General features: G+C 37.0%; 2 protein-coding genes across 2 annotated transcripts; both read right to left on the bottom strand.

Moving 5' to 3' along the window:
• Positions 1–1,887: 1,887 nt before the first annotated feature.
• Positions 1,888–5,476, bottom strand: LOC138697883 (aggrecan core protein-like). The gene is made up of 2 exons (XM_069823468.1): positions 5,426–5,476; positions 1,888–2,848 (listed from the first exon to the last, which is right to left on the bottom strand). The coding sequence occupies exons 1-2, from the start codon at positions 5,435–5,437 to the stop codon at positions 2,099–2,101; spliced, it is 762 nt and encodes a 253-aa protein (XP_069679569.1). The 5' UTR covers positions 5,438–5,476; the 3' UTR covers positions 1,888–2,098.
• Positions 5,477–19,533: 14,057 nt separating this feature from the next.
• LOC138697878 (uncharacterized) lies at positions 19,534–25,389 on the bottom strand. Its single transcript, XM_069823462.1, has 2 exons — positions 25,265–25,389; positions 19,534–20,569 (listed from the first exon to the last, which is right to left on the bottom strand). The coding sequence occupies exons 1-2, from the start codon at positions 25,274–25,276 to the stop codon at positions 19,742–19,744; spliced, it is 840 nt and encodes a 279-aa protein (XP_069679563.1). The 5' UTR covers positions 25,277–25,389; the 3' UTR covers positions 19,534–19,741.
• Positions 25,390–27,087: the final 1,698 nt, after the last annotated feature.

Raw genomic sequence — 27,087 nt, 5'->3', positions numbered from 1 at the left:
TCCTCACTGGCATCTTGATGTACAGAATGTTCTAAATGAACAACTTGCAGGAAGATGGATTGGGCGCGCTGGGAACCAAGATAATGTCTTCTGCAGCTGGTCTCTGAGGTCTCCTGACTTGACAGTCTGTGACTTCTTTTTGTGGGGTCACATAAAGAATCTTGTCTATGTACTCCACTACCTCAAAATCTTCAAGAGCTCCAACTTCTTACCACTGCCGCCATCGAGTCCATCCCTATAGATAGGTTGGAACGTGTTTGGCATGAGTGGGAATATCGCCTTGATGTCTGCAGCGTGACACGTGGAGCACACATCTCGAGTGTCTTTGAGATAGGTACAAAAGAGTTGGAGTTTCTCTTTCTAATGATACCAGTTTCATATAAATCCGGCAACTGACAGCGACGCTATAGCAATTTATAACCCCGGAATTTTTCTGCGGAACACTGCATATTTCCGTATGTTATATTCAAGTATACAGAGTGTAGATTTCTGGAAGTAGGGCGTACAGATACGGAATTAAAAAATGGGGCGAGTCTTAGTAGCAGTCCTCCTCTATGTAGACAACAGGCTTCGCAAGACTGTCCACAAGTAGCATACATTTAGGCACCTTTGTTTACTGCACATGCGCAATGCGTTGTATCTGGAACTTTTAAAATTATGGGGCCAAAAGTTTGTTCCTGAGTCTGTACTAGGATTACTATCACTGTCTTCTGATTCTATTGCCACTATTTCACGTGAGAATTTATGGCAATGACACCTGATTTCTTAACCCGTGCACTAAACAAAACACGAATGGTAGAAGAGAGTAATGTTATTTGCGTTTTCTTTTTCTGGGTTCCCACAACATTATTACCAACTTATTTTATGCTTATTTGACAAAGTTATGTTATGTTATGTTATGTTATGTTATGTTATGTTATGTTATGTTATGTTATGTTATGTTATGTTATGTTATGTTATGTTATGTTATGTTATGTTATGTTATGTTATGTTATGTTATGTTATGTTGAGACTATTGAGAGGATTAGAGAGACCACCATTTGACTAAGAATTTTGGAAATAAACGAAGGCAGAATCTTTCTCCACATCATTTTTTGAATAGCCACAATTAATATTTGATTTCTTAACGCGTCACTATAACAAATTTAGTCTACGAAAATCAAGTTGTCGCCTAGACCAGGAGATATAAGAGAACATTGTGCATAGAAATCTGTATTACGCCAGTGGACAGTACAGCACTTGTAGTCAGAAGTGCTGCACGCAGAAACTAGTTTGAATGCATAAGTGAAATGTAATAATTACTTCAGAAATATAAACGAGTATAAAATTCCAAATGTCGTAAATTGTAACAAATGTTTACAATCCTCTCTTTTAAAGCGTTTTTTTTTTTACTTGTCGACAGGATTGTACATTTTGCGTACTATACTTGGGTTGGATCAACGATCGTATATGATACCAAATTATGCTACATGTACGATCAGATCGTTATCATCCTTTATCCTTAAATTCAGTCACAACAGTCAAGACGGCGAACAATACAACAAGCTTATCTGCCGTTTGCGTACCAACAGTGTATTATAAATAAAAAAGTAGTCAACAGATCATTTGCGGGGAACATACGAATGCTTTTCACTATTTTCTCTTTTTTGTTTGCAAAAGGTTTACCGGTTTATTTGATTCTATTAGGAATAAAAATTTCTAGTACAGAGTATTAAAATATTTCAGACATTATGGTTTTATTTCATTCAATACCATTTTATTATCAAACTTAAATTTATTTTGCAACACAGTACTTCAGTCATTCAGCCATAGAGTTTATTGTAGTAATGATGAAGGAATCATAAATTATTACGAGTAGGCATGAAAGAGTAATATTAAGAAAGTAACTTGCTTCAAAACATTTTATTTTCATTTTCATTTACGAAAGTGTAACATTTATAAATAAACAATTATCAGCATAATTTAATGATTATCAATTTTGATGTGACAAGTAGAGCGTAAAGTATAATGCAAACCCAACAACAATGCGAAATTGAAATTAAAACACAAGACGATGTAATTGTTTTGAAGGATCTGCAGAGTCCTGCGATAGTGTTGACTAATGGTGTCCACTGAAATCGAATCCTCCATGACCTCCTAGACTTCCACCAAAATCTCCATGACCTCCTAGATTTCCACCGAAATCTCCATGACCTCCCAGACCTGCACCAAACCCTCCGTCATGACCCTTGAAGAACACAGGTATCTTCTTTTCCACAACCACTGGAACTTTCACGGGATAAGGATGAGGGACAGGGACCTTTACTGGGTATGGTTTAGGAACATGGACAGGGTGTGGTACAGGGACCGGGACCTTCACTGGTACTTTGACTGGGTAGGGAACTGGCTTATCTACAGGGTAAGGTACATTTTTCTCTACGTACACGGGGTATGGTTTGGGCACGGGAACTGGGTAAGGCTTGTCGATGTGTACGGGGACAGGGACCTTGACAGGGACTGGAACTTTCTTCTCTACGTGCACTGGGTAAGGGTGAGGGACAGGTATTTTAACTTCTTTGGTTATGGTGATGGCCTTGACGTGGGCCTCATGGTGGGATTCACCGCCACCGAAGCTACCGCCTCCAAAAGAATGGCCTCCTAGTGACAATCCTCCTTCGTGACCTCCAAGAGACAGTCCTTCATGGCCTCCAAAAGAGAGACCACCGTGACTTCCGAAAGACAGACCTCCGTGTCCGAAGTCTCCGCCCCCGTAACCCAGATCGTGGAGACCTCTCTTTTCTGTCTTCTTGTCCTTCTTCTGGTCTTCAGCCAGAACTAAGGACGCTGCTATCAGCAGGACTGTGCAGATCTGGAAAGAAGTATATCGACAGATTAATTTAAATTAGGTACACAGTGTATTTTAAAGAACAATATAGCTCTCGCTAGGAGATTATGAAAAATGTATGCTGATTTTACTGATAAAAGCTCTCTTATGTTGTGCTCTATTATAGCGATGAAGATAGCATTGCTAGACACATTTTCAGCAGATTCTAGTGTTCAACTTTACAATTCCTTTAAAAAATGATGTATTTTTGTAAATACTTGCCTTAATACACGAGCATTATTTCCTAAGTCACAATACAAGAACTTAAGTAACCGTTATGAAATTGTATATTATTTCTACTTCATTTTAATTGTAATTTATGTAACTAAATGTTCTAAGAAACAACTTAATTTTTTAGGTTTATACGTTTTTATTTAACGTACAAATAGGAAAATTGTTGAAAGTGACAATGTTATTGATTGGTAAGATAACTGTGCAGCCACAATAGTATTGCTGTCGGACTAAGTAAAATGATGCAGTGACTTCATCTACTGAACAAACAAAGAAATACATAGGACGAATGCACTTCTTACTGGGAGAGTGTGGTAAAAACAAATTAAACTAGGATGAGACCATCTTATAAATAATTATGTGTGTGCGTGTGTGTAATTATAATATACTACTCTCAATAATTAACCCACAACAGGTTATTCATGATATCCCGGGTAATATAGGCTATAAGTATTTCTTTTTTAACTAATGCCACCAGCTTTTCTTTCGATATTTCTGGCCTTCTCTCCTGGCAATGGTTTACGTGAAACTCACTTCTTAGTTGAGGCGCCTTGAAAGTGAAGTTACGTTACCTCCATGATATGATAGGATGTCTCAAATTTAAACTTAATATAATTCCAGACCGGGAATCGAACCAGATGCCTGATGAACTATAGCTAGAAACCCTTACCACTAGACTATGAGGCTGGTCGTTATTATATAAGCATCGTTTAATATTCCTAACACTGTTATTGAAATTAATATAATATAAAAGTAATAAAATACTATCGCATAATCGCATAGTGCAAACAGTTTTAAAAATTTCCATTCACTTTGTTGCTGTGTATTAACAGAAAAATATTCCAACGTGAATTATCATATTTACTATTAGAGTCTATACAAGGGGTGCCCAACCTTATGAATACTACGGGCGAATATTTTAAAAAATGTTTTTTTGGAGGACCGCAGACATCCTCAATAATAAATAGAATTTACATAAATGTCTTACTAATTAGTGATTGCTGCAATTTATAGTAATTAATATTATGTCTGTTCATATATATATTCAATTTTTTAAATGTGAAACTTTACTATCGGGCCGCAGCAAACATAGTGGCGGGCCGCGTGTTGTGCACCTCTGCTCTACACTAAGTACTGAAAAGTTGAAAAACGAATTATTATTTTATAGGGATTTGTAATAATAATACAACATAAAGTAAACAAATTGATAATGGAGTAGTTTTCGATAAAAAATTATCAGTAGACCTATGCTATTAGAAGGAAGTAGAGTAGTTCGCTTACTCTCCACCAAAAATGATCATCTCTCCCATGGTATATTCACAGTCTACTATATACAGTCACGAAGCTCGAGTTTTGAGGGTGCTAGAAACAATAGATTGTGCCGGTACTATTTTGCATTGTCTGTAATGAGGCAATATTAGCGATCCTAGTATGAGCAACTACCTAATGTTTGCATATTTACTACGTATTGAGCTTCGTGACTGTATATACTAGACTGTGGTATATTCTTGAAAAAGGATTTGTGAATATGTGTACCTTTAAATGGCGTTATATTATTCCGTATTATCCCATAGCTTATTTTTTTTATATCACCACATATCGTGTTAAACTATTCTAAAATTAATAGATCAGTATTAGATATTGATGACAGTAAGTCTGTATTTAGAGTGACATTACTAATTGAAATTGATATAAATCTTTTAATATCGCTTTTGTGTCCAATACACAGGTTCTAACAATGAAATCATTATCCTTCTTGTAATTTATTCAGGAATTTCAAATACATCTTCCTCATTTAAGGACAATTAAAGAATAAGATTCATTCTTCCTAAGAAAACAATATATTAGACACTGCTATACAACTTTCAGTACAGCAATCATCAATAATTTCATAATAATAATAATAATAATAATAATAATAATAATAATAATAATAATAATAACAATCCGTGGCGCTATAGCCCGTGAAGGGCCAAACCGATCAGCCGGCTGCTGGCCTCACGCCCACATGCCGAAGCAGAGGTGAACGATCATCCAACCAGAATGGAGGTATCGTGTGGTTAGTACAATGATCTCCCCAGCCGTTATAGCTGGCTTTCGCAACCGGATTTCGCTACCTATCGTAGCTCCCAAGTGCATCATGATGCTGGGTGGGCACCGGTCCTATACACTGGTCGAAATTTCATGGGAAAAAATTTCCTAATAATGAAATATTTAATTAAGATATACAAAAAAATATCTTTGGACAATATAGCAACATATAAATGAAAAATACTAATACATTTATTGTCTTTGTTTGATACACCACTCTCAACGAGTGTTGGTACTTACCGAGAGCCTCATGTTGCTCTGTGTGTTTGTTTGGATCAGCAACCTGATGCTTCTGCCTTTTTCCCTGCGTGCGTCTACTTTTATACATTAGATCTGACTGCTTCCTTACGCTTTCTAGATAGGATTGTGCATTTCGTCGCATTGCATAAAAATATTAATTTTCTCGTCTGTGTCGATGCGTCTTCCTCTACTGTTGACGATTATTAAATGTTTCACCGAATTTCTAGAAGTAATAAGCCTATAAATATATTAAAGATGCACATGCCCTTTCAGATTTCATATATTTTATTACTCCTTTCTTTTTCGGTTTTATATCACGATTTTACAGAATGTACCGTAAGTAATGTCATTAATTTCAGTGGGTTATTCTTTGAGATATTTCAAATAAAAGAGTTTAATACAGATTTGATCGTTTTTGCTTTTTTTTTTTTTAGAAAAATTAAATAACTCATAGTGTGTTTTCGGAAAGCCATTGATTTAATTCCCAATGTGATCAGTCAGTTTAAAAGAGCAATATATTACGATGGAGTGTGTGAAATGAACATACAGAATAAGAAACGAAGTTGTGTTGGAAAGAGTAGGTGAAGAAAGAATGATGCTGAAACTGATCAGGAAGAGAAAACTAAATTGGCTGAATCACTAGCTGAGAAGAAAACGTCTAATGAAGACTTTTTCCTATTCCTCTCCATTTATTTCAGGCATTTTTCATTTAAAGGCCTATGATTAATGATAGTTTTCATGTTCCGATTGCATTTATTTTTACTTCGCTTTCAGTTTTAGATTCCATTCATTTTATATTGCTTCCAAATTACGACCGCTTTAATTTAACTTGTCTTTCAATTGTAAGCTCATTTTACTTGAAGTTGTTTCAATATTCCGACTCTTCCTATTTCAAAAATTTTTACTGTTAGACCCTTTTTATTCAGCTTGTTTTCTTATTATGCCTCATTTCTTTACTTACATTTCACTTTTAAACGATCGCTTTTGTTTTACTTATTTTTCGTTTTTAACTCTATTAATTGCAGATATTTTTCGCAGTATGACCTCTTTTAATTTTGCTATCTTTCAGCTTTAGATTCGTTTAAATTCACAACTTACTATCATATTATTTTGTTAAAGTATCATGTAGGCTAAGTACAGATATTCTGAAATTTTAAAACAATATGTAGTAAATGAATGATTACAACAGAATATCATACGAATTTTTAAATAGAATGAATTTCCCCTCTGATTAAACTGAAGAACTACATGTCTATCATTTTAGAGGTCAGTAGAAATAAAATTGTATATTGATATCCTTATTTCAATTGAAGCGGTGAGATCAATAACCATTCAAGTTCACTTCTGGCCATTCATTTTTTGAAAATTTAAAATTAAATTTTGGATATTTCTACAAGTGTTACAACTTTAAAAATTGGTATACTAAGGTGGGTGCTCCTGTTATGGCCATGTTCTTGATATGGCCACCCCCCTATTGTGAGTTAGTTAATCAAAAAATCCGCTAAATTACAGCAGAATCCAGTGAAAGGGCATCCTGGTATGTCACTTGATCGTTTTCCATCCAGTCAGGTTGAGCAATATGGCGTCAGATGCCTGTTTTGCGGTTTTCATGAGACCTCTTCTTATTTTTCTCTGGTAAGTGTCCTTTGTTTTATGCATGTTTTTTCAAAGACTTGTTTCATGAAAACCATAGTACTCCATTCAGTTTTTAATGTTCTGTTGGTTGGTGTTGTCGTTAATGAGTATCTTTTAAGAGTTTTTCATAATCCTACGATTTTCGTGAAAGCTGACCTGCTCCTGATATGGCCATATCAAATGCACCATGGCCATATCAAGTTCATTACACTTTTATTTTTTCACCTGACAAATTTACATGCCTTATAGCTGGGATTACGCGAAAATTTTGTATTTTAAGAAAAAGAACGTATTTTTTTTTTTTTGGAATAACCTGTTTTGACTACACTTTTGAATTAAGTGCCATATTTATTCATTTTACACCAAAATTATTCAATTTTAACACAACTGCGCTATCGAACTGAAAACAATCACGATTTGTAGAACATGGAACAAGGGTGGCCATATCATGTGCACATGTTCCTGATATGCCCACTAGGTAGACTTTTGGAATTTGGGACTTTTTGGACAATTAAAGCTACTTTTATTGGGAAAGGAAATTGTTTTAATAAAGTCCATTAGACTGAGAACAAGTAAGAAAAAAGTGGTTTTCATTTTTTCAAAATGGCGGCTAGAAAAATTCTCAAACTTTAGCATGGCCATATTAGGGACACCTACCGTATATTGCCTTGATCTCTGAAACAACCAGAAATATTACGTGCAAAAAATAATAATTACGTAAGATATAAAAATGATTTTTTGCATTTTTCTCGAAACTTGTGTAAATGGACTTGAATGGTTATTGATCTCACCGCTTCAATTGTAGTAATATTAATGTAAAAATCGATTACCTTTTACTATTATGCTTTTGCATATGCCTTTAGGCCCTAAAAACACGCTCCCGTTCGTTTTTTGACCTTGAGGAACGAAGCTGCAAAATTACGCAGAAATCATTCGAATGACTTTCTTAAGATTTCGAATATTTTGAATGATTTTAACAATCGAATAAATCGAATTAATTCATTCAAATAGTTCATAATACCTCTACTTCCGTCGCATCCCCATTTGCAGATCAGGTGGAAATTCTGAATTCCATCATGGCATAAGCAGTGCAGTAAAACTTCATTTTGAGCTTTCACCGAATATATTGTAACTGTAATGTCTCATGGTTGCAATATTGTTTCTCCTAACATTCCTGTAATAGTAACAGGGGAAGATATCAGTCCCTTGTAGCTTGAACTATATGGACATAGAATGGATATATATTTTCATTTATATTTTTTCTATTTCATCCTAATTGACAGATATTAATGCTTGGTTAATTTTTTTCCAATGAAGAAAGCTGCTATATCATTTCGAGTGTATGGTACGGGTTATGAAATTCTGGACGACACATATGCTTGCTTGTTTTTACTATTTTTTTTTCGATGCGCGTTTTGGTGTGGCGTTCGTTATATTTTAACGATTTTAGCAGCACTTCTTTTCTCTTCCTTTATTGAAGCAATTCGAGTGGCATAACTTAGTTCTGTCGTACCGTGTTCCTCGAAGAGTTTTTATTGCTTTCTACTCCTGCTGCTCTTCGAATATTCTTGAGTTTGCGGGGTCGACCTTCTACTTGTAACGGAATGAGATTTTGTGACATCAATGGACTGAATTTGAAGTGTAATACTCTGTTGAAGTCACTGTGAATCCTTTTGTATTAGTGGATTGTTCCCATTTGGTTCTGTCTCAACTCGGCCCACAGAGGGTTTGTACCTGAAAATGTACTCACATCGCACTGCGTACAGAAACTATCCTCTCTATATGTGCTCAATTCTTTCGATTCATACAAACTGCAGCGGTAGAGGTCAGACCTATATTAGGAGGTGTAATTAGTGACTTACAAAATAGCAATATAAACCAACGGCCTTGGTAGATTCTGATCTTAGTCGAAGCAAATCCACATATCTTTAATGTTATTGTTCTGTAGCCAAAGTAGTCGATTTGTTTTCCTTGAGAACATGTTTCCATTATCGCGATCCACCCGTCGTCAATTCCACCCGGCGGCAGATGTGCTAGTGAGCCACACATTCCAATATGACACTGCATCTCAGAATCCTCTCCTCCTTCGCAAGTCTTTCGTGGCTCCGACTTAAAGAACGCAGAACTTTACACTCTTTGTCTTTACTCTTTCGAATTCTGCACACCTCAACACCAAATTACCTTTCGTCTCGTTTCTCCTATCTATACTCTAACCACGACGTAAATACCAGATCACTTATCTGTGGCACGCTAAGTATACCTCTTCATAGAACATCTTGTTATTCATCATCTTTTACAGTATCCACCTCGCGTCAATGCAATTCCTTGCCACAAAGTATTAGGGACTGCAAGACAATAAACACCTTTAAAAACAGCTTCAAAGATAACCTTATTAGCATTTCACTCCAATCATACTGATTTAAACTATCACTGACTGCACTGTTACTTCTTTCTTTAGACATCATCCCGATAGTGCTGTATTTTCAGAATTGTCTCATAATAATCTCTTTCCATTATCTAATATTATTTGAAATATATTAATATTCTATGTATTTTAGCTTAATTCTGCTACACAGTTTATTTCAGTGTTTAATTAATAGTTCATAGTAATTTGTTGTTTAATTCGTAAATAACTCTTGTATATATGTAACTCTCACCTAAATCAAATTGTTGAATTCTTTGTAAGTTCATGCATATGTATATACACTTTTTGCTGGTTGAGTGGAAGAGAAGGCCTTACGGCCTTAACTCTGCCATCTAAAATAAATCATTATTAATATTATTATTATATTATATGCTACAGACAAACCTAAATTTTGAAGTTTTCTATATATAAGCTTTGATTGACGTGAAAATTGCATTATTTAAGCTGTGTACAGGGAAAAGTTTGTCTTATGGCTTGTATAGCAGAACTTTCAAATGCAATACGAAACGTACTAGGAGATCATAACGGCATCTTTTCTTTCATCAGTATGAAAAGTTTCTCGTAAGTACTTTGTGGTATGTAAGGAAAGAGAGCATTAATAGAAGGAATAACTGTGTATTTATTTTCGAATATGTCAATATCTGTATGTATGGAATTCATTCTTTCCAAGGGCAGGTGAGTAGAGAAGGTTTGCGCGTGACGTCAAAGCGTGGCGGATGGACCGGAAATGGCGCGACCTTGAGTGACCTTGAGGTAGGTCACGTACGTTGGTGTAGGTCAGTGACCTTGAGGTAGGTCACGTACGCGTTGGTGTAGGTCAGTGACCTTGATGTAGGTCACGTAAGCGTTGGTGTAGGTCAATGACCTTGAGGTAGGTCAGGGTGCACGTACCCCGCCGGAAGCGGACCCCCGCCTGCATGCATATCATTTAACAAGAAGACATGTTGACACATGTCGTGACAGGATATGAACATACACCTACCAATGGAGGAGGGTCACCCCTGGCGGATATAAAAAGGCGTGAAAATCCAGAAATAATCGAGAAAAAATGGCCTACATGTGTGAAGTGTGCGGCCTCCAGTTCACGTTCCGCACCAACCTCTTGCGACATACCCGCACACAACGTGTAGATCAACATAGAGAGCATCAATGCGAACGCTGCGGTGCAGTGTTCACACGGAGCAGTGACCTGCACCGCCACGTCGAGTCGGTGCACCGAAACGAGAGATGGAGGTGTGAAATCTGTAACAGGACCTATTCGCGGCGGGATGCACTCCATCATCACCAGTCGAGGAGTCACCGGCCTCTGGTGGATGTAAGTAGACTCCACGGCGTAAGGGGTATGTTGCACAGGTGGTCTACGGAAATACGTATAATATAGTAGTATGTACCATTTCCAGGAAAGAGCGAGCGTTATCCAGCCGCCGAGACCTAGCGTGATCCAACGTGCCCCGCACCGCCGGTTCCGATACCAGGACCACCGATTGCAGGTCCGTCTAGGGACGCGCCCACACCGACACCAGGACCATCGAATGCTGACCCGAGGAATGAAGTTGGATTCGTGCTCACGGAGTCGGCATTCAAGAGCCGAATCAGGACGTATGCGGCAACCGGCGCTCTTAGAGGGAACATAGGTATCCTGAAATCGCACATCATACAAAAGGTGGAAGAGGCGCTGAAAGAAATTCCTTCCATTAAATTCAACATATTCGTGGAATGTGAGCTTGAGAACGTGAAAAAAGAGCGCCAGGCATACAATTTCAAATCGAAGGACGATGGCTGTACCAGGCATCGAACCTAGGCAACCAGATCACGAGTATTGTTCGTGAATTTGAGGAATGCATGTTAAATGGGTCCGGTTGGTATTTCACGAAGGTGACATCAGTGGAGTAGCGAATTAACAGAAGCAATCCCCTTAATGGGACCGGCTTTATCCCCCTCCCCGTCCGGTACAGACATAGGAGATCGATTGTAAATGTGCGTAATAGGGACCAGTACTGCTTTAAATACAGCATACTGGCGCACTTTATCGATCGTGATGGCTATTTTATCCATATGTACGAGAATAGACGTGACCTGGAGGACAAGTACGATTAGAATATTGAGTTCCCGGTAAAAATAGAAGACATTACAAAATTTGGAAAACGAAATAAGATGTCTATCAACGTATTCGACATAGACAAAAATACAGACGTATTCCCATTGAAGGTATGTGATGAGGAACTGGAGGATCACAGAGACCTGTTATACATTACAAATTAAACACACGGACACTACTGTTATATACCCAATTTCAACGCATTCATTGGACCGCAGTTGACGCGTCACAGGGGCAGACTCGCCATCTGCAAGAGATGCTTTTCACATTTCGCAAGTCGGGGATCGATGTCGGCACAGGAAAGATTGGTGGAACATAAGGAAATATGCAGACAACTCAAAAGCGTGCGATCGATCTAATACCCGACGAACACTGGATAGAATTTAAGGAAGTCTGGAGAAGTTAGAAATTGAGGTTTGTGATATACTGTGATTTTGAAAGTGTTCTGCAACCTGTGCACGGATGTGAGAATAGCCCCGCCACTACCAAATTCACTCGCCTCATAGCTACTGCTACCTAATTAAGGATGCGCTGGGCGAGCACATAGAAGTCAGGCGTTACCGCGGTGAGGGAGCAGGGTACGTGCACCCTGACCTACCTCAAGGTCACTGACCTACACCAACGTACGTGACCTACCTCAAGGCCTACGCGTATGTGACCTATCTCAAGTCACTCAAGGTCGCGCCATTTCCTGTCCATCCGCCACGCTTTGACGTCACGCGCTAACCTTCTCTACTCGCGGTGAGGGAGCAGGACAGAGGTTCATGGAGCCGGTTATGGCGGACGTGCGCTGCATAAACGACACACTGTATGTGATAGAAAGCCAATGAACCCTCTTACGCCAGAACAGCAAGCCGAATACGAGAACGCAGTAGTGTGTCAAATATGCAAAAAGGGAAATTTTAAGGAGATATAGTAGAGGTGCGCGGCCCATCAGAATTGTAACATCAATTATCAAGATCAAAATTTCGTTCCATGTATATTGCACAACCTATCGAACTATGACGGTCACTTTATCGTCCAGGAGCTCGGTCTGAATGAGGAAGAGATATCCGTGATCCCGAATACGACCGAGAAATATATTTCCTTTACAAAATACGTCGGAGTGCGACGGAAGAAGAGAGAAGTCATTCAGTTTCGATTTCTCGATTCCTTCCGATTTATGTCCGATTCTGAGCTCATTTCTCGATGTGGACCACTTCGAACACTGCAAGCGCTATTTCCCTGCGAACGTGTTCGATTTGGAGGAGGAAAGGCGTGTTTCCCACTGATGTCACCTTCGTGAAATACCACCCGGACCCATTTAACATGCATTCCTGAAATTCACAAACAATACTCGTGATATGGTTGCCTACTATCGGTCCTAGGTTCGATGTCTGGTACACGTCATCGTTCTTCGATTTGAAATTGTATGCCTTGCTCTCTTTTTTCACGTTCTGAAACTCACATTCCACGAATATGTTGAATTTAATGGAGGGAATTTCTTTCAACGCCTCTTCCACCTTTTGTATGATGTGAGATTTCAGGATACCTAGCACCGCCCCTATGTCCCCTCTAAGAAGCCGGTTACCGCATACGTCCTGATTCGGCCCTTGAATGCCGACTCCGTGAGCACGAATCCAACCTCACCCCTCGGGTCAGCATTTGATGGTCCTGGTGTCGGTGTGGGCACGTCCCTAGACGGACCTGCAGTCGGTGGTCCTGGTATCGGAACCGGCCGGCGGTGCGGGAGAGGGTCCTGATGTGCGGGGCGGGGCACGTGGGATCACGCTGGTCTCGGCGGCTGGATAACGCTCGCTCTTTCCTGGAAATGATTATTTCCCTAGACCACCTGTGCAACATACCCCTTACGCCGTGGAGTCTACTTACATCCACCAGAGGCCGGTGACTCCTCGACTGGTGATGATGGAGTGCATCCCGCCGCGAATAGGTCCTGTTACAGATTTCACACCTCCATCTCTCGTTTCGGTGCACCGACTCGACGTGGCGGTGCAGGTCACTGCTCCGTGTGAACACTGCACCACAGCGTTCGCATTGATGCTCTCAATGTTGATCTACATGTTGTGTGCGAATATGTCGCAAGAGGTTGGTGCGGAACGTGATCTGGAGGCCGCACACTTCACACAAGTAAGCCATTTTTTCTCGATTATTTCTGGATTTTCACGCCTTTATATATCCGCCAGGGGTGACCCCCTCCATTGCTATTAGTCACGTATTTGGTAGGTGTATGTTCACATCCTGTCACGACATGTGTCAACATGTCTTCTTGTTAATTGATGTGCATGCAGGCGGGGATCCGCTTCCGGCGGGGTACGTGCACCCTGACCTACCTCAAGTCACTGACCTACACCAACGCGTACGTGACCTACCTCAAGGTCACTTACCTACACCACCGTACGTGACCTACCTCAAGGCCTACGCGTACGTGACCTACCTCAAGGTCGTGCCATTTCCGGTCCATCCGCCACGCTTTGACGTCACGCACAAACCTTCTCTACTCAAGTGTTTCACTGCAAACTCAGCATTCGCCAGGCTCTTCTATTTTCTGCCTTCCTGCATATGATCCATACATCTTAATGTGCTTTGTCATTTGATATCTTCTTCTGCCCCCAACTCTTCTCCCGTTCACCATTCCTTCCAGTGAATCCTTCAGAAGGCAGATTCTTCTGAACCAGTGACCCAGACAATTTTTTTTTCCTCTTCCTGATTAGGTTCAGCATCATTCATTCTTCACCCACTCTTTCCAACACAACTTTGTTTCTTATTCTGTATGTCCATTTCACACGCTCCATCCTTCTCCAAATCTATATTTCAAACGCTTCTAGTCATTTCTGTCCACTTCGTCGTAATATGTATGGAATATAACTGATTAAATTATCTGCAACAATTATTGAATGTCTCCGTCTCCAAAGTATTCACGATTCTCTAGAGAGCTTGTACTCCAGAATAAAAGCAAAAATTAATATTATGTCTTTTTCACTATCGTCAATGTGCATGAAACCTTTGCTTAAATTAAATCAACTGGAATTATGTCCTCACGCTGTTTAGGCAAAGCGGTGTATCGTTGCCGATTTAGTGAAGATCTTATATTAGTAAAACTAGGCATACTCACAACAGTATCCAGTCCTGCATTGATGACACCGGAAAATTCTTCTTAATATATTTTTGGTATTGAAGTTAATATTCTTCTCTCGCTCGTTTCTTATATTGCAATCTGCACTTTTCTACTTTTACTAGTACATCAGTTGCACAGGAATGTATAGTAATATCAAAACTCAATCTCCAATATCTATTGTAAGTTCTCCCGCACATATTTTATTTACACATCGCCACCGCTTCGATCCATTCTTGTTCACTGTTTTCACTGCAAACCTATATGCTCTAAATAAATTAATTTAAATTTGTCTTACTGACTTTCTATATATTTCAAATTCACCGATGCACCTCACTGTACTACACTGCATTCTGATCTGGGGTACTTGCAATGTGGCTGATTCGGTTGGCTGTAGTGACCTGTTACATATGCACCATCTATATCAAACATAGGCCTAAACATCAGCAAACCACGTTCCTTGTATCCATTTATTAGATATACGCCATCCACATCAGCAAACCACCTACGCCATCTACTTCAGCAAACCACGTCCGTTATATAGATTTATAGGCCTGTTCGTAAACATCAGGAAACCACGTTCCTTGTATCTATTTATTAGACATACACCACTACATCAGCAAACCATCTACGCCATATACTTCAGCAAACCACGTCCCTTATATCGATTTATAGGCCTGTTCGTAAATATCAGCAAACGACGTTCCTTGTATCCATTTATTATGTATACGCCATCTACATCGGCAAACCATCTACGCCATCTATTCCAGCAAAACACGTCCCTTATATAGATTTATAGACCTGTTCGTAAACATCAGTAAACCACGTTCCTTGTATCCATTTGAAGAGTCCACTGCAAGAATGATGGATGTCATTTGGAATACATTTTGCAGGAGAAGCAATTGAAAGTTTGAAATGCTTAGCGCTCAAAGCTTAACTGTGATTTTCTGATCATTACTGGACAATGACTATCAGTGTTAATGCCATATAACTCTGTATGTATATTCTATATGTCTTAAGCTGTGCATTGACAGTCATGGTTCATTTTCGACAAGAAAGTGACATCTAGTATTCTTGCAGTGGACTCTTCATTTACTAGATATATACCATCTACATCAGCAAACCATCTACGCCATCTACTTTAGCAAACTACGTCCCTTATATCGATTTACAGGCCTGTTCGTAAACATCAGCAAACCACGTTCCTTGTATCCATTTATTATATATACGCCATCTACATCAGCAAACCATCTACGCCATCTACTTCAGTAAACCACGTCCTTTATATCGATTTATAGGCCTGTTCTTAAACATCAGCAAACCACGTTCCTTAATGAGAGGACTAATTAAATATATTTTCAGATATAAAACTTTTCCGTGGGCCAAGTTGATTACATAATAATCTGCAGGACGAAATGTGACTGGAAGAAATGGAAATATACGGAATTAGTTTGTTGCTGGTCTGTTGATTTTTACGCCAACTTCTTTTCAAACTTGCGAAGTTAAAAATTGGAAAAATTAGATTTAACCTTACTTTTGATGACTTAGAGACCGTGGAAAGGTAAGGGATTTTTTCCCACAATAAATATAAATTTTTGTTGTATCTGTCGTGCTGAGGACTGTACTCTGCCTGAATTTTTCAAAACTTCAAAGAGCTTCGAGTGTGTCACCCTAGACACGCCACTTAAAAATATTAAATATCTCTCAATGACATGAACAGATGTGAATAAAACCTATAGCACCAATTACATGTGTACTAACCGAAAAGCTTGGCTGTAATGCGTTGAAATGGGTACCGTGAAGTGGGGCTACTTGACCACCGCGGGGCTACTTGGACACAACATGACATGTTGAGACATTATAGTATTTAATATCTACGTTTGTAGTTACCCTTTTTATTATTGTGTTTTATTTTCCATTGTTACAGATAGTTAATGATTAAAAATAGTGCGAACTTATGAAAAGACCCCATGGTCAAAACCCTACATCAATTATGAAAAAAAGAGATATGGAAAAAGGGATAGAGACAGTTAAGGAAGGGATGTTCAAGAAGGGGGCAACAGAAAAATTTGAAGTACCTTGGGCGAGTTGGTACGGAAGATACTTGGCAAGAATCCGAAACTTGTTGAACATCCAACTGTTATAAATAACACAGAAGAGGAAGTTATTGCAGAAACTTTGGGAGTGGTGGCTATTTTTACTATTACTTATTTGTTCTTTTAATCAGATTATTGTTAAGGTCACTTGTAATTTTTTAATAAAGAATTTGTGATAATAAATCAAATTTCAATAAATCATATTTTTCCATTAAAATTTTGTGAAAATCATTGCAAGTTTAATAAACCTTACTTTTCCTTTAAAATATTATATCATATACATAAATATTCCAAGTAACCCCAAAACCGATGCTATTTGGACACCTAATAAAATTTGTTTTGTTTAAGTTTCTGAAAGATATTTTCCAATGATATCAGCTATGTAATCTTGTAGGCCAAGTAGGTGCAATGTAGTGTATATTTTTTAATAATCACTCTGATATAAAAGTCCCATATTTTACATAGAAAAGTGTGCTAAAATGATATCCAAGTAGCCCCACTTTACAGTACATTTTTATAACTCAAGTTGGAATTTGAATTCGCTCGCAAATAAGTAGACTATTTTAAAAGCACCGGAAAGGGTGTTATATATAAATATGCCTAATATGGTTTATTTATCGCATTCGGAATATGTATTATATATTTCGCGTGTTAAATATTACAGTACCCGGTTAACTAGTTTCAGCCTGTTATTGGCCATCTTTAGAACTGGTTGGTTTTTGTTTTCGTATGTTAGCGTGAGAAGAAGATAAACACAAAAACACATCCAAACGAAATTCTCAACACTCAACTCAATTGCAGAACACACACACACACACACACTTTGACTACACATTACACTACACAAACACCAACCAGTTCTGAATATGGCCAATAACAAGCTGAAACTAGTTAACCATTTACTGTAATAGGCCTATTTAACACGCGAAAGATATATAATACATATTACGAAGTGATATAGCGTTAAAAGTTGTGTAATGAAGATGTATTATTTATCGTACGTCAAGTCTAAAAAACTGAAAATGCATAGAACCTCCATCTTCATTATCCATTGATATGTTATCCAAAATAGCAACACAAAACTACGTAACTCAAGAACAAGCACTGCTGTTTACAAGCAGCTGGGCCGCGCGAGATTCACTGTAAACTATTTTCTCACTTTGTTTGAACAGAATAAACACAGAAAGACACTAAGGATGGTTTCCATAAACTTTAATCATAATTTGGTTTTATAACAACAAATTATGATAAATCAGGCCATAGGCTAAATTATCTATGATGGAAAATAGTATTTTTGCGCCATAAAATGCTCATTTAGCCCACTGTGCGATGTTCTGTGTTGAAGGAACTAATTTATTTATAGTACAGCTGATTTTTGAAGAAAATTTCAATTTATCCTTAACGTATTCCTATTAAATTTCAACTCGAATCTTTATTGGAATGGTAAAGCTTTGACGCCGAAATATATTCTTAACAACCGGGTCGTGTATACAACGATTTGTGTTATCGCTAACCGTCATTAGTAAAAGAAAAAGCGAGCTGTTTGTAAGATAGTCACAGAAATCAGTGACATTTGACACAAGCCAATATTAAACAAGACTACATAGAGATTGTAGTTGAAAAAGTGAACATTCATGTAATATATTTTTCTGCCGATGACATAATTTCGTCATAAATTCGTCAGTAATTGTAACAAGATCTAGATATGATATATGATATATGAACGGAGCGATAAAAGTGTCAATTCTGAATTAATTAGAGGAGTGTAATAGGAAGTTAAGTAAAACGATAAAGATAATGAAAATAGGTGAGGAGTATGGCGGGGGAGGCTAGCTAGGGAGCGAAGTATAATATGTAGAAAATTATTGAGATCGAAAAGCGAATATACACAAGAAACATACATAATAACGAACATATTGGGCAATTGTGTAGTATGTTGTAGTAACAAGTATTAGAAACAGTGTATGTTCGATATAAGTGAACTGGAAATCAAGAAGAGTCGTACAAGTGTCAATTTTGAATGATCCAAATTAAGTTGTTAGGTTATAAAGGTGGGAATATTGATCAATTGAAATGGGGTCGAAAGTTAAATTATGAGAGCGTCTACAAAAGGTATATCCGTAATGAAAGTAATTGTGGCACCGGATAGGAAATTATGAGGTTCTCATTACATGGATGTAAATGTTGACATCAAATATATCATATATCAACAAGATCTAGATATATAGCATTATGTAACTTAATGCCTCACAAGTTAAAAGATGGAATTAAGCCATTAGGAGATGGTTGCATACTGTCAACAATGAAGGAAAATCTCGAATAATATGATTTTCTGTAAGATAGTTCACTAAATAATTATTACTTTCATACCTAAGAACTTAATTATATTAATATTAATTCACAGCATTTTCCACTCTTGTGGCTATCTCCGATCCGAATGAAGGGATCTGGATTTGATCTCGAAATGTTTCTTAAAACATATTCGTTAAAGGAATAGCGGTGTAGATACACATATTGATTTTCATATTTTGTGTTCCATAAATCTTAACAATGACATGAATTTTGTTAAGTATGGAACCCTTTTCTAGAAATGTTTGGTAACTATTAAAGCTGTGAAACTTCAGGAGATGAAAATTTTTTCCCTTCTAAATAGATTATAAATAGAAATGCAGAATGAGTTGTAGGCATTGCTAAAAAATTGGGATTAGGAACACAGATGTAATATTAAAGAAATAACTTGCATCAATTTATTTATTTTCATTTACTTTACAAAAGTATAACATTCATCAGTAAAAAATTATGGGCACAATTTAATGATGATGAATTTTGATGACAGAAGTATTGCGTAGGAATTTAACGATCAAAGAGAAGCACTAATGCTAAACTCTAACGAAATCACAGGATGATGTGAAAGTTACGAAGAGTCTGCACAGTCCTGCGATAGCGTTGGCTAATGATGTCCACTGATGTCGAATCCTCCATGACCTCCCAGACTTCCACCGAAATCTCCATGACCTCCTAGACTTCCTCCGAAATCTCCATGACCTCCTAGACTTCCACTGAAATCTCCATGACCTTCCACACCGCCACCAAAGCCTCCATCATGACCCTTGATGAAAACTGGCACCTTCTTCTCTACAATCACTGGAACTTTCACGGGATAAGGATGGGGAACAGGGACCTTTACGGGGTAGGGCTTTGGGACGTGGACAGGGTGTGGTACAGGAACAGGGACCTTGACTGGTACTTTCACTGGGTAGGGAACTGGCTTATCTACAGGGTAAGGTACCTTCTTCTCAACATACACTGGGTATGGGTTTGGTACATGAACTGGGTAAGGCTTGTCGACATGTACGGGGACAGGGACCTTGACAGGGAATGGAACTTTCTTCTCTACGTGGACTGGGTAAGGGTGAGGAATAGGGACTTTGACTTCCTTTGTGATGGTGATAGACTTAACATGGGCGTCGTGATGGGATTCACCGCCACCAAAGCTACCGCCTCCGAAAGAATGGCCTTCTCCTAGTGACAGTCCTCCTCCGTGACCTCCAAGAGATAGACCTTCGTGGCCTCCAAGGGATAGACCGTGGCCTCCAAGAGATAGACCTTCGTGGCCTCCAAAAGACAGACCTCCATGATCTCCCAAAGACAGACCTCCGTGTCCGAAGTCTCCGCCTCCGTAACCCAGATCGTGGAGTCCTCTCTTTTCAGTCTTCTTGTCCTTCTTCTGGTCTTCAGCCAGAACTAAGGACGCTGCTATCAGCAGGACGGTGCAGATCTGGAAGGACGTACAGATTAGATTACATTAATGCAATTTTATTTGGTTGTGTATTGTAGATTTTGTAATAAATAATATTACTAACTTTGTTAGTGAGAAGAAGTCTAGATATGAAAAGAATAGCGTCCTTTATAGGACAGAGACTCAAGGCTTATGTAACTATTTTGTATAATTTATATTATTATATTTATTAAGTTTTCCACTCTATAACACACGACACTTCTAGGAAATATAATGGGAAACATTACAATAAACGCTGAAAAATGTTATACAACATTGCAATTTTTTACAGATGTACGGTACGGTATATAAAATAGAAAATTATTCAGAGCATTCACCCATGGGTACAAGACTATCACTATGGAATTAGACTTTAACGAAATTGTTACCTCATTACATTGTTATTATTCACAGACGATCAAATTATTAATGTAACAACAGAATCTGAACTCCAGTGTACTATACATAATTAGAAAATACTGCCTGGTAATTTAATATGATAATTTCAACATAGGGAACTAAAATAATCGCGTTTTTAGGTACAAAATCAGTTCATAGTAAAATCTGTATAAATAACAAATTGATAGAACGAGTGAATTAATGCAATTACCTCGGTTATCATTTTAATTTGTTGAAGAAGATATGAAGCACAACATTCCTAAATTCTTGGAGATCATAGGCGTAATCAATTAAGTTATCAAACCTTCTGAAGTGCAAAGACACACTAGACTTATAATCTACTAAACTCTTGCATGACCAATCCTTACTTAAGGTAGCGAAGCGTGGACTAGCAGGAATGCAGATGAAGAAAGATTTACAGCAGCGGAAATGATGTTACTGAGAAGAGCTGCTAGTTATTTCAAACTTGACCACAGAATGAATGCGGATGTACTCAAAGAATTAAAAATATACTCAATTATTCAACACATAATTTACTATAGGCTAAACTGGAAAGAACATGTTGCCACTCGCTTGCCTAAAGGAATCCTGTCATACGTTCCAAAATATCGTAGGAATTTAGGAAGACCTAAAAAGCGATGGATAGAGACCGTAACATATCACTAGGTCAGCGATGCAGAACTGCGCTCCAATTGTAGCATAAGTCAGAAGCGAAATACGTCATTCATCCCTTTCCTTAAGGCCACGCGTCATCCATATGACAAGGTAAAGAAGATTTGTATTCACTGTCTAGAGGTGGAATTCGAAGCAATATCGGTCGGACAGTATAGGTACTAGTTTATAGAGCAATGGAGAAAATGAATACTTCTGTATCCAAAATAATCACAAAACACGTTGCCTCATTTGTGAACAGTTTATTGTTATAATTATTGTGGTTGTAAATACTTTAGTCATTTTTTCCGTGATCACTAGTTTGTTGTAATCCACGTGGTTGTACACGAGTCACGGAGAAGTCATTCAACGCCCGTGGACTGTGGAAAGGAAACTAATGCTTTCCCCATGCTTCCAGCCCTCTGTCTGTGAGTTCTACATCCCCGCATAGGTCTAAAACGTGTAATGATGATGATGATGATGATGATGAATAACTGTCTCTGCTGGACCTGCCTTGAGTCTAGCTATGTCAAGTAATGCCCATAGTTTGTCAGTGTATTTTTTCATTACTAAAGTTCCTCCTATGAATACGTGAAAACTTTGTAACTAATTCAACAGTTAGTAGTATAAATACTCGTCAAAAATGACTTTCATACTGCATTGGCAAATCTGTTATGCTATCAAAAAGAAATGTGTTATATGGCAATAACAACTTTTAATAGCCTCCCTGTAGATATGAAAAATCAAACTCAAAACATAAGATTACTTAGGGCCAAATTATAGAAATACCTAATTTCTCACGCATCTATTCTGTAGGTAAATTTATGACATTCAGCAACACTGCATGAATATTTCTGTCTTGTATTAGGTATCAATACTTAACTCTTGTACTGCACTAGTTTATTGCAAAATCTTCCTGTATATATTTTAACTAGGCTGTGACTATGAATTAGGACTTTGTAGTACTATTATGATTTTTTTATATGTTCCATATTCTAGCTGTTAAGTGATGTACGAATACCATAGAATGTAAATAAATACAATACAAACGTTTAGGAACAGCTCTCATTTTCCACCACCATGGTAATATTGCTCAATACCTGAAAGATCTCCAGTTCTCTTGCATAAGTTGCTCGGGATAACCAGTCATATAGGGCCAAACAGAACACGTGGCCCTTAGAATTTTGAATTTATGGTAGTACTCAAAATTTGTTCTTGAATGTTGATGATTTTAAGTCTCAGTGCATAATTAAAGGCCACAATTCTTTACCCGAATGGAATTTGTGAAACTTTAATTCTCTTCTTAATGACTTGTGTATTACATTATTGCTTTAAGAACATCATATTTAAGCACGGATTTCTTAAATTTCGAATAAAATAAATATTAAACAACTAAACGGCAGATTCTACTCAGAGTTTTATGCAGTTTTATTATTCAATTATATAATAAAAATAATGAATAATAACAGATTAGACCTCAATGACCTTGTGATTATGTACGGTATGGGTTACTTTCGAATAAAATTACAGGCTGTATGCGAAAAAACACACGATCTATTAATGAAGCGGTTCTCTTAGTTTTTTTTAAGCGATTTGCGAAAAGCTGCAACAGGATTTTCTTTCTGTTCCAAAAGGCTCAGAGGTGTACACGGAATGGTTAGGTGTAATACGTCACTGCCTTAGAAACTGAAGGTCGGAATATTTAATATCGACTTTTTATTCTTGCACACTTTTCACAATCGTTTATTTTTAGTTTACTTATTTAACGACGCTGTAACAACTACTAAGTTATTTAGCGTCGATGGAATTGGCGATGGCGAGATAAGACCGAGGATTCTCCATGTAAATACCTGACATTCTCTTTAGAGTACTACAACAGAATATCAATTTATTAGGTCAATCATGTACTGCATATCATCATGTTTAACGCAGTTCTAACAGTTTGTAAAACAAGTTTCTCGTCACTTAGAAGAGGAAGATTAGGTGGGACAATTTATAAATGTTTAATTCCTATCACTTCACTCACGAATTAATTCATAACCCCAAAAGCTTGGCAACACTTCTTGCCAAGTTGTACAATCAAAACATATATCACAATTTTTCGAACTATCCATTTTTTTCTAAATTTTTAGCTGTCAATAATTACACATAGGTCACATTTAAGTAAGTTTTTAATTACTCTGTCTATTTTAAGTCTATGCTGACTGGCTAAATGTATAGAAATGGCTGTTATCGGTTCAGTCTGCCCTCGTCGAAAATACAACTTACGTAAAAACAATTATTGAAACTTATGCAGCGATATATAAAATACAGATAGATTTATAAACGCACATGCATACAACAACCAACAGTGGAGTGTATCTTACAAGAAATATGATTACTTCTATGGACACTCTTGAAGGGTTTTAGACCCTTAAGGTAATTTTCAAAGTTTCACAAATTGGTCCAGCACCTCTTTCGTAAATGTTTGCAAAAGTGCCGTCCCCTTTTTCCTTTTTACACGTATTGAAATCTGTGTTACAAATTTATGTAAGCTTTCTACATTTTGAGTGATACATTGTTAAAAATTGTACACGCATCTTTCATAATTTGTTGTTTGTATCTAATACTCTTAATCTAATTATACAGAGTGATTCACGAGGATTTACCGTCTTCTACGGAGCTTATTTCCGAAGACATTCTGAGCAAAAAATGTTATATAAACATGGGTCCTATTCTCAATATTATAGAGTTACGTTTCGTTATTGGAACGAATTGCTGTGAACACGTGATCTTGGTCAGCGTGCAGTCAGCAGCCAGCGCGAGCGCTACGGAAATCAAAGATAGCCGTATGCAGTTACGTAGCGCGACGAGTGCCGTTCACAAGCGTGCGGCCAAGTGTACTCAAGCGGACGGCGACATTTTTTAAAATGTGTTGTAAATTCTCCGAAACTGTAAATTAGGATGCAAAATTGAACTGCAAATAATTAATTCGGTGGAAGTGGTGTGATTTGTAATAATTTTTATGGTAAGTGCGTAAGCATAATGTAATTTTATAGTTAAAAATAGAAAAAAATATGTCTATACGAAGCAACTAAGGAGTTCACAGCACACTTTTAGCTTCATAAACTTGCTAATTAAAGAAATGATACTTCTGAATGGTTCATTCTCTATTTGTATTATTCTTTTACCTTCAAACTAAAGAACAACCGTATTTTACAAACAACTTTAAGTTAGTGTAACTCTGAAAATATTGAGAATAGGAACTATGATTATATGACATTTTTTGCTCAAAATATCTTCAGAAATAAGCTCCGTAAAGGACGGTAAATCCTCGTGAATCACCCTGTGTAGTCATTTCCATTCTTGTTTTCCAATGCACGTGCAATAACACATTCAGCAAGCTGAGAAGCTAACAAAAGAAATATATAATTATATAGAGAGACGAATAGTGCGAGAAAAGAGAGCTGTTTGGGAAAGTAAAAAATATCATTCAGTGTAAAATAATTAATAAAGTAATCGTTAGTGATGTTAATGAAACAGGATATATAGTGAAGATTTACAAAAAAATTGTATATAATATTACACAATTCGATTTAACAATATTACTTTTTGCGTCTTTTGGTTCTTTGATATGTAACTTTTATAATGTTAGTTGGTACTTACTGAGAGCCTCATGTTGCTGTATGTATGTGTGTGGATCAGCAACGTGATGCTTCTGCCTGTTCTTCTGCATGTCTTCGCTTTTATACATTAAATCTGACAGTTTCTGTACGCTTTCTACATAGGATTGTGCAGCTCTTTGTCTTACAAGTACGTATCTCCTCGCCTGTGTCGAAAGCGACTTCCTCTGCTGCTGATGGGCAGAATGTTACATATACGTAATCACTGTGAGTTTTTTCTAAAGATATTTCGACGTTACGAGGTTCTATTATACTGGTCTACGTCAATTTTGCTGACTGCATAGTAACAGCTGATCTTTATTAATCTGAGGGTGCTGAATCCATAAATTAATTTTAAATTTAAATGAATTTTAAATATTTATGTTTATTCAAATTTAAATATACATTTATTACAATAAGAAAACCACAAAATACATATTAAATGTAATAGAAACAAAGATATATTAAAAAACTATTATATACATACAACAGAAATATATTTTCAAGAATTTACCCCCGTATGAACAAACGCTCATGATCGGGAGTTCAACCGCACTTTAGATAAGTAGAAAGCAGAAGAAGAAAAAGGAGAAGAATACAAAATAAAGAATAAATTTAAGCAATAAAATAGCATAGATTACAAAAACAAGAGCCTATATGATAAATAGAGACGAGAATGTTATGCAAATGCATGTTTTTATAGGAACATAGGGCATAGCTCAAATTTAGTACTTAACCATTTAATTACTTTTCGGTTCCAAATATGTGTGTTAATTTTTCCGTGCATATTAATATGTTTTGACCTTTTTTGGGATAAAAACATGCATATAATATACATTATGTTCAGTTTAAATGCATGTTTTAATGGTTTTGAGTGGGCACTTGGGTTTCTCGATTTTTATAACCCTCATTTTAGTTTCAGGTATCAGGGTTGAAGAAGGAAAAGAAAAAGAAAAACTAAATAACAGATAAAGGTTCATTCAAGTTTGCACCCATAATTTCTTGCAATGTAAGAGAGGTCATTCTCTGCCTACAAAAACATATTGACTGACAAGCGCAGAAACCTCACAGAAACCAATGTAGAAATGTTGTTGATTGTTTACTGTGCAAAAAAAGTGAAGTGAAATAAGAAATTTGGAACAAAAATGAAACTGCATATTTTAATGCATTTTTCGCTTGATCGTGCATGTTTCATAGTTTGATAGTACATGAATGCATGCATATTTTGGGATTTTATAGTGCATGAAATTATCATCTCTAATGATAAAGAACAATCACAATTTGAAAACGTTTATAACCAATATTCACAAGTTTGATATAAGAATAATATTTATCAATTAATTATCTAACCCTATGTGTAGTTCCCTTACTAAATTCTTCAATTTTCAGTTTAAATTTAATCATACTTATGTTAGCTAAAACAAGTTACTGAGAAAATAATTTGTTGTATAGTTTCAGTCCATACTTAAAGCCATGTCATACCAGCTGCCATTGAACTTCTGGATTCTGTGAAAAGAAATAATATGTTTCTTCTCGTATTATAATTATGCCAATATATGTTGAAATTTTTCTTGTTCTTGTGAACATCACGTCAGTTTTTTTTTTTTTTTTTTTTTTTTTCGAATAACCACTTCATGGAATTTTCCTGTTGTGAATTTCTATGAGAATGGCTGCAGTTCATGGAAAATGTAAAAATGAACCAAACTCATTCTGTTAAATTTGTGACTGTTTTTTAAGACTAAAATAAAATACAAGCATATTAGATTTTGTATCCAAAGTAAATATACATAGGCTATTTCATGGTTAAACAAAGCGACTAGGAAAAAT

The sequence above is a fragment of the Periplaneta americana genome, chromosome 4 (genome assembly GCF_040183065.1).
Source record: "Periplaneta americana isolate PAMFEO1 chromosome 4, P.americana_PAMFEO1_priV1, whole genome shotgun sequence".
Lineage (NCBI taxonomy): Eukaryota > Metazoa > Arthropoda > Insecta > Blattodea > Blattidae > Periplaneta > Periplaneta americana.
The sequence above is the reverse complement of the archived record's forward strand: the minus strand, read 5'-3'. Positions and strand labels throughout refer to the sequence as shown.